The 10,807-nt window shown below is 48.3% G+C and overlaps 1 protein-coding gene across 1 annotated transcript in view; it reads left to right on the plus strand.

Annotated features, from left to right (window-relative positions):
* The first annotated feature begins 241 nt into the window (after positions 1 to 241).
* Positions 242 to 10,807, plus strand: part of SH3RF1 (SH3 domain containing ring finger 1) — a 155,393-nt gene continuing 144,827 nt past the window's right edge. The window contains 1 exon segment of the mRNA XM_010852786.1: positions 242 to 1,575. Coding sequence (XP_010851088.1) covers positions 1,183 to 1,575 — 393 coding nt within the window. The 5' untranslated portion in view covers positions 242 to 1,182.

Genomic DNA, 10,807 nt, shown 5'->3' on the forward strand with positions numbered 1-10,807 from the left:
TGGCCCCGGGATGTCTACGCCGGCGGCCCTAGCAGCAGCCTCAGGGCGCGTCTACGCGGGCGACTCTAGCACCTGGCCCTGCGGCGTCGACGAGGGCCGCCCTGGGCACCTGGCCCCAGCGTCTGCAAGGACGGCCCCCTGCCTCTGGCCGCGGGAGCGTCTACATTGGCGGCGCGGGCACCTGGCCCGGCGTCCACGCGGGCCCGCAGTACCTGCGGCGAGCAGAGCGACGGCCAGGCCCCTGCCCGCGTCCACACCGCCACCTGGCTCTCCTGGGCACGCCTACACTGAACTAGGGGTCGAGGAGAGCGGTGCATGGTCTGAATGCTTTTTCCTGAATGGCCCCATTTTCATATTCTGCTCGCGGTTCCCAGTCTAGCATTCCATTCTCAAATTCTTTGGGTGATAATTTTGCCAGATTTTCTGAATGGGATTAGCACAGGCCGTTCAGAAATCGCTTCCGAGTTTGTCAGCCGCTGCCCTGAAGGGTGATACGTTTATATTTGAGCTGCTTTCGGGCCCATCTTCAGTGTGTCTTTTAGAATTGTCAACCTTCAACTCGTTTTCCTTGGGTAAGATTAAACAATTCTATTTTTAAGACCAGCGAAGAAACATATGTATTTCATACTGGGATCATTTACCACCAAAGTGGCTTGAGTGCTGGGGAACTTGGTTGGATTTAAAAGGAATTTCAGGTGGAGGAAACAGTTCATTTGCCACTTTAACCTTCTCAGATAAGTTGAGGACTTAGTTAAGGCCTCAGGTTTCACTTTGAAAGCCAGAGAAATTATGTTTCTATTGCATTTCATAAATCCTATTTATGTCAAGAGTCCCCTGTGGTACTTGATAGCTGTTCCTGCACAGTGAACTAGATGTCTTCACGGATTTATCGTGAACTGCTTAAAAAGCCTGTTTTGTTTTCAATTGTTGACTCTGGAGTTCAGGCACCATGTATTCCAAAGCAAAGCTCCATTCTCTCGGGAAGCACTTCTGTGTGCTGTTGGGTTCCTGGCTCTTCTTTGTACCTTTACCCGCCAGTGATGGTCCTCCTTCTCTGTCTTTCCCTCCTCTTCCCCGGGGGCCCCAGAGCAGCGTCTGACATGGATGTTACATGAGCCCCTTTGAGAGCTGCACACAAGTATGCGTGTCACTGCTGCATTTCCTTTGGTGAACTAGAGGAAGATGGATGAGTCGGCCCTGCTGGATCTTCTGGAGTGCCCTGTGTGCCTGGAGCGGCTGGATGCCTCTGCCAAGGTCTTACCTTGCCAGCACACGTTCTGTAAACGCTGTTTGCTGGGCATCGTCGGTTCCCGGAATGAACTCAGATGTCCCGAGTGCCGGACTCTGGTTGGCTCGGGTGTGGAGCAGCTTCCGAGCAACATCCTGCTGGTCAGACTTCTGGACGGCATCAAGCAGCGGCCGTGGAAGCCCGGGCCCGTGGGGGGCAGTGGCACCAACGGCACCAGCGCCTTGAGGGCTCAGAGCAATGCTGTAGTCACCTGCAGCCCTAAAGATGGCCCGAGCTCACAGGGCGGACCCCAGCCGCGGGCGCAAGCCTGGAGCCCCCCGGTGAGGGTGAGTAGCCCGCGGAGGCAGATGTGCGCATGTCTTCTTTATTTGTTGGGTGTTTTCTACATCAACTCATGGCTGAAGGAGCCACATCATTGGAACAGATAGGAAATTATGCGTCAGCAATTGTTTTTTTCTTTTTTGGAGTGAGATTGGATGTAAATAATGGTTTTGTTTTTAGAATTCTCTCCTGAATGGTGGGCCTCTGTTGGCTTTTAAGATAAATTTTGAGAAACAGTAGCAATTATTCAATGAAATATAAAACACAGCAGTTTTTTATGCTGAATGTAAAATGGAAATTTGTTGTGGTTTTACCTTTTTGATGGCATTGAAAGAGTCATAATTATGCATGTATGTGTGCATATATGTATGCATATTATAAATAGGTGTGTGGGTAGGTCGTAAGTGGGAAATTGAGCTTTAATTTTATGTGGCTTGAAGCCATTCTATGGGTTTTATGAATGCACAGCACAGAATTTTCTGGTTGGAGGAATTTTTAACAAATCATGGCCACAGGTAGAAGAGTTTTGTTGCTGTAGCAACAGATTGTCATTGAGAGCCATGCTAAGACAGCAGAGAATCTAGCTTTATGTTGACTTTTGTAGGGATTGAAACAAAATGTTTCCATCAGATTTTTCTGGGGTTTTGGGTTTGGGCTGAAATAATTTCAAGTGTGGCTAAATATCTATGTGGTACAGTTACCACAACAGAAATTTCTAGAAGGAAGGTAAAAGATTTTGAAGAAATCTGGATTATGTTGCAGTTGACAACATCCTAATGAAGCATGCTTTTCTCATTTTTGTAAATCTCAAAAGTAGTTCTGGACATTTAAAGCAATTCTGTTTTTTTGTTTTTTTTTTTTTTATCCTGGAAGAAATGATTTTGATGAGTGGCCAAATTGAGAAAATGCAGTTTTAAAGAACAGTTAATCTGAATGAGAATATTTTTGTTACATACTCATAGTAAATACACAGAACTGACTTTTTCATGTAATGTAGGAGTGACCTTTGGGATGGTGTTGAATAGTGTCAGCTCACAGGTGTGGCTCCATTGGAGCCGTTAACAGAAGGGCTGTCTTTCTACTGTTCTTCTCCTTTCTCAAGCCCGTCTCTTACTAATTGTGTGTTTGCATCACTAGATGGTAAGTATAGAAAGTGTGTTAATCTCTGGAAAACAGTTTTATCCTCAGGCTATCAGATTTCTCTTAAGTCACATTTACTGTTTTTTTAAGACAGTGAGAACTTTGTGTTTTGGAGGTTTTCTTTGCATATTTGAAGCCCCCTAGTTATGAAATTGCTTATAGGATTTTCTTAGATTTTTTTTTTTTTAAATGGGAGTTTACACAATTAGCATTCATGGGCTCATGAATATTTCAACCTCAGAACCTCTGATCAAGTTGGTTGTTTCTGAGACACCTGACCCAGGTCTGCTTCACTTAATTAGGGATTGGATTTGCTTCTTGGAAGGATTTTGTTTCCTTGTTAATTATGCTGGAGAGTCATAGCTTCTGGCTGTGAATAGAAGCGTCTCATCAGTTGACAGGTTGCCTTACCTGTTGTGAGGAATGTGGTGAATGTTTGATTACTGATAAAAAGAAATTTAAGACGAGGGCTCAGCATTCAACTTGGTGTCCTTTGAATTCTAAGGTTTTGTTTCTTTCTTACGTAGAAACTGACATTGTGATGCTGGAATGTTCATTTATTTGAGCTGCTAATCTCCAAAAATTGACCGACACTTTTCTTAGATACATTATTTTGAGGTTTTGATGATGTCAGTATTATTATTCTGACTGATTATGATTTTCCTAATTTACTTTTTGTTTCTTCTTTAGCATAAGAAAAATTACTCGTCAAGAAGCTCAACTGAGCTTGAGCCTTATAACTTAGATAAGGCAGTTGAGGCCATTAAAAATAGGAGGTGATGTCTGTTACTTGGGGTGGGGCAGCGGGGGGACGACACTGAGAGTGGAGGACAAAATAACAAACAAACCAGAATTATTCGGTAATGTGGGTGGATGCAGATGCTGCAATTCTTAAAAAAAGAACTTTCTCCCCACCTAGTCTAAAATAATTTCTCAGTAGCAGTTACTGGTACCTTTTACTTTGAAATATTCAAAATAACCAGGTATACAGGAACAGCACCAGCACCTAAAAGATAAATACATTTCAGAAAATGTTCATTTCTTATTTCTTTTAAAAATTTTATTTAACAAAGCGATTCAGTTCTACATACCTTCTTTTCATAATCTTTTCCATGATGGTTTACCCCAGCTTCTTGACTATATTTCCCTGTGCTCTTCAGTAGGACCTATTGTTTATCCATCCTGTATATACTAGTTTGCATCTGTTAATCCCAAACTAGGAAATGCTGCTTTTGAAAGTGAGAGCCCTGGAGTCATCCACCAGCCCCTGGGGTGTCCCCTGAGGTGAGAGAATCCCAGATCCTTAACTGTTCTGACACCAGCCAGGGGATGTGAGAGCCTGTACCCACTGTGGCGGAAGCTGGTGCTGATAGCATGTGTTATGCTGTTTGGTTATTGGTTATGATCCTGTGAAGAGCTGACTCAGTGGAAAAGACCCTGATGCTGGGAATGATTGAGGGTGGGAAGAAGAGGGGGCAACAGAGGATGAGATGGCTGGATGGCGTCACTGACTCAATGGACATGGGTTTGAGCAAACTCCAGGAGATGGTGAAGGACGTCTTCACTCCAGGGAGGCCTGGCTTGCTGCAGTCCACACAGTTGCAAAGAGTCGAGCAAGACCGAGGGACTGAACGACAGCAAATACGTTCCTTGTTCTGTTAGATCGTGGCCATGTGGCTTCCTCACGCGAGTGTCTCAGGGAGACTGGGTGTTATCAGCAGATGCGAACATAGCTGACATATGACACACATCCTGTTCCCAGAATTTTAGTGATTTTTGCCTCATGTGTGTGCATGCTGTCCCTTCAGTTGTGTCCAACTCTTTGCAACCTGCTAGGCTCCTCTGTCCATGGAATTCTCCAGGCAAGAATACTGGAGTAGGTTGCTGTGCCCTCCTCCAGGGGGTCTTCCTGACCAGGGATTGAACCCAAGTGTCCTGTTTCTCCTGCATTGGCAGGCAGGTTCTTTACCCACTGTGCCACCTGGGAAGCCCTTCTTGCTACATTTTGTTATCGTTCAGTCACTGAGTTGTGTCCAGCTCTTTGTGACCTGATGGACTGCAGCACACCAGGCTTCCCTGTCCTCCACTGTCTCCCGGAGTTTGCTCAAACTCATGTCCATGGAGTTGGTGATGCTGTCTAGTCTAACCACCTCATCCTTTGTTGCCCGCTTCTCCTCCTGCCTTCAATCTTTCCTTTCATCATCATCTTTTCCGGTGAGTCGGCTCTTCGCCTCAGGTGGCCAAGTATTGGAGCTTCAGTTCAGCATTTGTCCTTCCAATGAATATTCATGGTTGATTTCCTTAGGATTGACTGTTTTGATCTCCTTGCAGTCCAAGGGACTCTCAAGAGTCTTCTCCAGCACCGCTGTTCGAAAGCATCAATTCTTTGGTGCTCAGCCTTCTTTATGATCCAACTCTCACATCCATACATGACTACTGGAAAAACCATAGTTTTGACTAGATGGACCTTTGTCTCGTATGAAGGATCAAATGGAAAAGTGTTGGGTCGACGTCACCACAGGGAGCTGGCAGCTCTTTACTTCAAGTAAAGAATTCCTGTGATCCAAGGGCCAAAGGTGACCAGGGGAATGAGGTGCAGGGTGGGGGTGTCTGTAGATAACTGTTTACATGGACTGGAAAATACCTACTGAAGATGGGTTTTACATATATAAGGATATGCACAGTTAGACACGGACAGCATGTTTGAGTGGTTCCTATAGAATTATGACTAATGGAATAGATTTCTGCTTTCTGAGTGTGGTTCCGCTGGTTCCATAGCTGATACCTGTGCCTGTGTCTGTCTAGGTGTTGCTACATAACAACCTCACACTGCTGCTCCCTCAGAGTGAGCATATTCAGCAACCATTGATCACATGACCCCTGGTTGACACTAAATTGTATTTCTTGTAGTCTTTCCTTTATCTGGCAAATATTGATCAAGCACTTAACTAGGTGCCAAGCACTGCCCTAGCTGCTGAATAGATAGAATTGGGCAAACCAGATGCAGATTCTGCTTAGGAACTTGTGTGTCACTCTGGTGGGAGACACAGCTTTGGTAGTATGTAAACAGTGCAGGTAGGTCATTCCAGGTGCTCAGTGTTAGGCAGGGAGCTGGTAGAGGGTGGATGAGGGGCAGGTTTAGCGTGAGGGTGCGTGTGTGAGAGAGAGAGAGAGGATGGGCAGGGGCCTGGTTTAGGGTGAGGGATGTGTATGTATTCATATTCACAAGCTTCCCAGGGTGTGTGTGTGTATGTGTGTGTGTGTGTACGTGTGTACTCATAAGCTTCTTGAGGCCAAGGCATTTGAGTTGAAGTCTTCAGGGTGAAATGGTGTTAAGTAGTTGAGAGGGGCTGGGCAGGAGAAGGGTCAGTGGTCACTGCTCGGAGCCAAAAGGAAGGGCCTCTGGGCCTGAGATAACCGTCAGGCTCAGGCAGAAAAGGTTGGAGCTTGGTGTTCGGGGACCGGGAGACGGGGAAGGCGAGGGGTTCTAGAAACTGGGGTGCAGGTGAATTCCTTTCTCCTGTTTTCATTTCTTCCTGATTACACTTCCCTCTCTCCCCGGAGCTGACTATGAGGGGCTGAGTCGTGTCCTCCCAGACCTAGAAGTTGAAGTCCTGTCCCTTAGTTCCTGGGACCTCCCAGATGGTTCCACTGAGAAGAACCTGCCTGCAATGCAGGACACATGAGTTGGATTCCCTGGGTTGGGATGATCCCCTGGAGAAAGAAATGGCAACCCACTCTAGTATGCTTGCCTGGAGAATGCGATGGACAGAGCAGCCTGGAGGGCTCCAGGCCCTGGGGTTGCAGAGTCAGACCTGACTGAGCACACACACAGGGAGGCAGCAGATGGGGAGGCCGCAGAGTGTGGGGTGTGATGCAGGGGCGTCCCTGTGACTGAGGGCGGTGACCCCAGAGTGAGCATCTGGTCAGGGGGGAGGAGGTGGGTGAGAATGGGCAGGCAGGACCAGTTCCCCTGGCAGTTGGGTCACTGGGCACAGGGGGAGCATCCCTCCTGGACAAATCCAGCAGCAGTTTGGACAGGAGATGGTGAGGTGGGGAGGTTTTGATGTTTCCAAGTGGCTGAGTCAAAATAAACAAAGGTGTTGCTCGTTTTTGCCAAACACTGTCGCAGACATTCTTGACCTCTCCTTATTTACTGATTTATTTCCTCCCTGACCCCTGTTCTGTCCTTGTGTCCACCCCAAGCCTGGCCGCTACCTTGTTTCTGAGTCAGGAGGGCAGTGAGGCTCAGGGCTGGACTGGGCAGGAAGCCTGCGCCCAGCAGGGAAACGCCGAATGACTCTTGTACCACAAATGGATCGTGGATCTTACGTGTAAATCTCAACCAACCCTTTGCAGTTAATATTGGAACAATATTGTTATTTTTAAAATGTAAATTTCAAAATGAGTTCCTGAAAACATCCTGGCTGTCAAAAAAAATTCTTCACTTTGGAAGTATAATGTGTGTCTGTCTTTATCTCTTTGTATATGTTTGTATGTATATGCATCTGGTTGTTTTGGTTCTTTACATAAGTGGAATTCCATACTCTGCGTATCTGATGACTAGAATGTGGCTGGGAAATCTTGTCTTGTCTGAGCACGTATACATCTACCTTCTTAAAAAGAAGACACCTTTTTTATTGAGCTGTACTATACACACAGAAGAGTGCATGAATTGTGAGCACGCAAGTCACTAAATTAACATGCTTCATTCTTTTTAAATGACCACGTAGTGTTTTTCTCTCCATTTAAAAAATTAAAGATAGTAAGTACTCATCGAGAGGATGTACAGGGGGAATGAAGGCTTCTACTCTCTCTGATCCTAGTCTCCAGAGGTGACCACTGGGAGGGGTTATTTTTTGGTGTGTTTTCTTCCCTAAGGAAAAAGCTGAGTAGAGACAGGATCATATTATGCATGCTATCAGCAACGTGCAGTTTTCCACAAAGTGGCGTCACTCTCAGAGCGTGTCAGTGCTCTCACTGCTGCACAGGAAGAAATCCTCATTTTGTGGACGTGGGGAGGGTGGCTGGAGAGGCCCAGGAGCTGGTGCAGGGCCCCCAGGCACCACTACAGGCCCCTGACCAACTGCCCTGGCCCCCTCAGCACTGCAGCCAGCGGGGCTCTGTCCACCTTGCTGTCCCTGGCTCGTGCTTCATCCTGATAGAAAAGGGCCAGTGGATCCCTGCATGGCCGCAGGCCGGCCCTGTGTTCCTCTCCTGCGGCCACTGTGACAGAGTGCCCTGAGCACTCTGGGTGGTGGAGAACAACTGCTGTCCTGGGGCTGGATCCGACACCCGGGTGTCCTGCTGCCCCGAACCCGCAGGCCTCTCCTAGCCCTGGGGTCTCGCAGCAGACCCTGCTGTGGTCACCTGCTGCCCACACGCCTCCCGTCCCCGTCCCTCTGCACTGGGCCTGGCACCCTGCGCGTCTGTCACCTGGTCTCCCTCCCACAGCCTGGCGGGCGTGGGGTGCTCAGCCTCCAGGGTCCCGCCTGGCCACGGTGGGGACACCGCATGCCTCTGCGAGGTGCAGGGGCCCGGCACCACTCGGTGTGAGTCAGCCCGCCTCTCCACAGCTGTGCGCTATCCAGCTGTGGGCTCCTTCACTGTGGAGCCCAGCCCTCAGTCTCCCAGAGCTTTCGTCATGGTGTGTATTGTTGTTTAGTCGCTGAGTCGTGTCTGACTCTTTTGACCCCGTGGACTGTAGCCCCCCCGGCTCCTCTGTCCATGGGATTCTTCGGGCAAGGATACTGAGTGGGTTGCCATGCCCGTCTCCAGGGGATCTTCCTGACCCAGGTTCAGACCTGTGTCTCGTGCACTGACAGACGGATTCTTTCCCACTGTGCCACCTGGGAAGCCCTCATACTGTGTATACCCCTCACTTTTTTTTCTCAATTTCAAAGACTTCTGAGAGTCGTGACCATAAAAAGAGAACTCGCGAGGTTCACGCACCCTGTGTGTGGGGCCGTCCTTGCCCTGGCCGTCTCTGTGCCCGTACCCCATCCGGAGGATGGGGCGCCGGCCTCTGGGAGGCTGGCGGGCCTGTCACTGCACACACAGGCCTGCCAGTGGGTTCCTGGGACCGCAGGGCGGGGAGGAAGGCACCAGTGGCCGCTGAGCAGTAGATTATTTGAGTTGTGAAACGTGGGAAAAGGCCGCAGTAAGCAGCGTGCACGTGAACTGTTAAGTTGCGTTTAGTAGAGTGCCGAGAGGCTTGGAATGTCAAGTTTCAACTTTCTTCTGTTCAACTAAGGAATTAAAAATTTCCCCAAGTATTTTTTAACAAGGACAAAAATTTAGAACACTGTATGTTCACTGTTTATATAACTCAGCAATGGATGAACAGGGGTGACTTTTCATTAGCATGTTTAAAATGTACTGAGTGTTCCTGGACATCAGAGAACTGCCAGGATGAAATGCGAGTTCGCTGGAGGGGCTCCATGCATGCTACGTCATGTCCTACGTCATGTCTGACCCCACGGACTGTAGCCCGCCAGGCTCCTCTGTCCGTGAAATTCTCCAGGCAAGAATTCTGGAGTGGGTTGCCATTCCCTTCTCCAGAAGATCTTCCTGACCCAGGGATCGAACCTGGGTCTCCTGCATTGGCAGGTGGGTTCTTTTCCACTGTGCCACCTGGAATGCCCAAAGCGCTCCCTCCCTGGTTGTAATTCATGTGAAGGAAGCTTGTCTGCCTCCACAAATAATGCAACAGCAACGGGGCAGAACCTCACTGTGGGAGCCAGCAGCTTGGTATTGATATAAGGTTCCTGGAAGGTGTTTAGACACTAAGGCTACAAGCTGAATGTTCGATTTCTTAGGAGGAGATTATATTTCCATAGAGCTGAAAATCTTCTGACACTGCTGATTAAATAACTGCTTAGTTCTTAAACATGTATCTTTATAGAACTTTAAAAATTCTTTAATACATTGACCACATAGAGGAAACAATGTCAGGAATAAGTTAAACCTCAGACCTTAAATTTTTATTTGCTCAGCTCATTTGAAGGGGTATTTAGTTACCAAATGTCTCAATTTTTTTTTGTTTTTTTGTTTCCCATGGCTGAGTTTGTCTTTTAAACACACTGATATATTATTTCCAGCATTTCATATGTTTTTACTTTTTCTTCCCCACCATTGAGCAACAGTTGAAGAGCTTAAGTTTTTGAGTCTAAATATATTTGCCATTTTTGGTCAGTCTAATTACTTTCGTTCAGTATTATGTATTTCATTGTATGTAATACTATTAGCACTTTCGTTTTTCTATTTTCTACTTATTCTTAGGACAAATCCAAAATATTAGAAGATCTTGAAAGCCCAGACTCTCTTGTACAAGGGTAGTGATTTTGCTGAAAGTGAAATGTTAGGTGAAGGTCATCAGTAGGAGACAGTGTGGAATGTTTACAGAGTCCAGGAAAGTACAGCTGTGGCGTGGGGCTCTGGTCGTGCCGCTCGCTCTGCGAGGATGTCCCGAGATGGGGCGTGAGGACCACCTGTGCGGTGCCAAGTGATGGGGCCATGGCATCAGTCCCGGCTTGGTGACTCGCCACCAGGGATTTCTCTTCCACAGGCTGGGGTTTCCTCTCTTCTAAAACTAGAGGTTTGTGTATCTGAGTTCCTGTGCAGCCCTGAGAATTTTGACCTAATTGCCCACGCCAAGACCAGGTTCGATAGTGAGTGTTTAGGACGGACTGAGGCTAGTGTCTGGAGATCGTCTGGGTGAGACGACAGGAAATGTGCCTCAGTGTCACCCTGGGCCCGCAGCTCCTGAGTGTCCCTGGAGGCGCGGCGCGTCTGTGTCTTCAGACAGGTGGGAGGCGCACCGGGCGTTGAGCAGGGGGACACGCAGGAAGGCGGGGGCAGCTGGGGAGCCCAGCTGGGGGCCGGGGTGCTTGCCGGGCCGCCTCTGTTCTGCCTGCTGGGGTCCCCAGGGCTGAGACTGTAGTGTGCTCATCCAGGTGTGCCGCCCTTCAGGTGTCTGGGCACCCTGCATCTGTCTTTCCCACTCTGAACGGCTGTCCCGGCATTGTGTTGATACTGGCAGTGGGGGGCGGGGGAGTGGCTGAGCTTCTCTGGGGGCAGATGAGCCTGGGGCGGGGT

This window comes from Bison bison, unplaced genomic scaffold, assembly GCF_000754665.1.
Source record: "Bison bison bison isolate TAMUID 2011002044 unplaced genomic scaffold, Bison_UMD1.0 scf7180017864316, whole genome shotgun sequence".
NCBI lineage: Eukaryota > Metazoa > Chordata > Mammalia > Artiodactyla > Bovidae > Bison > Bison bison.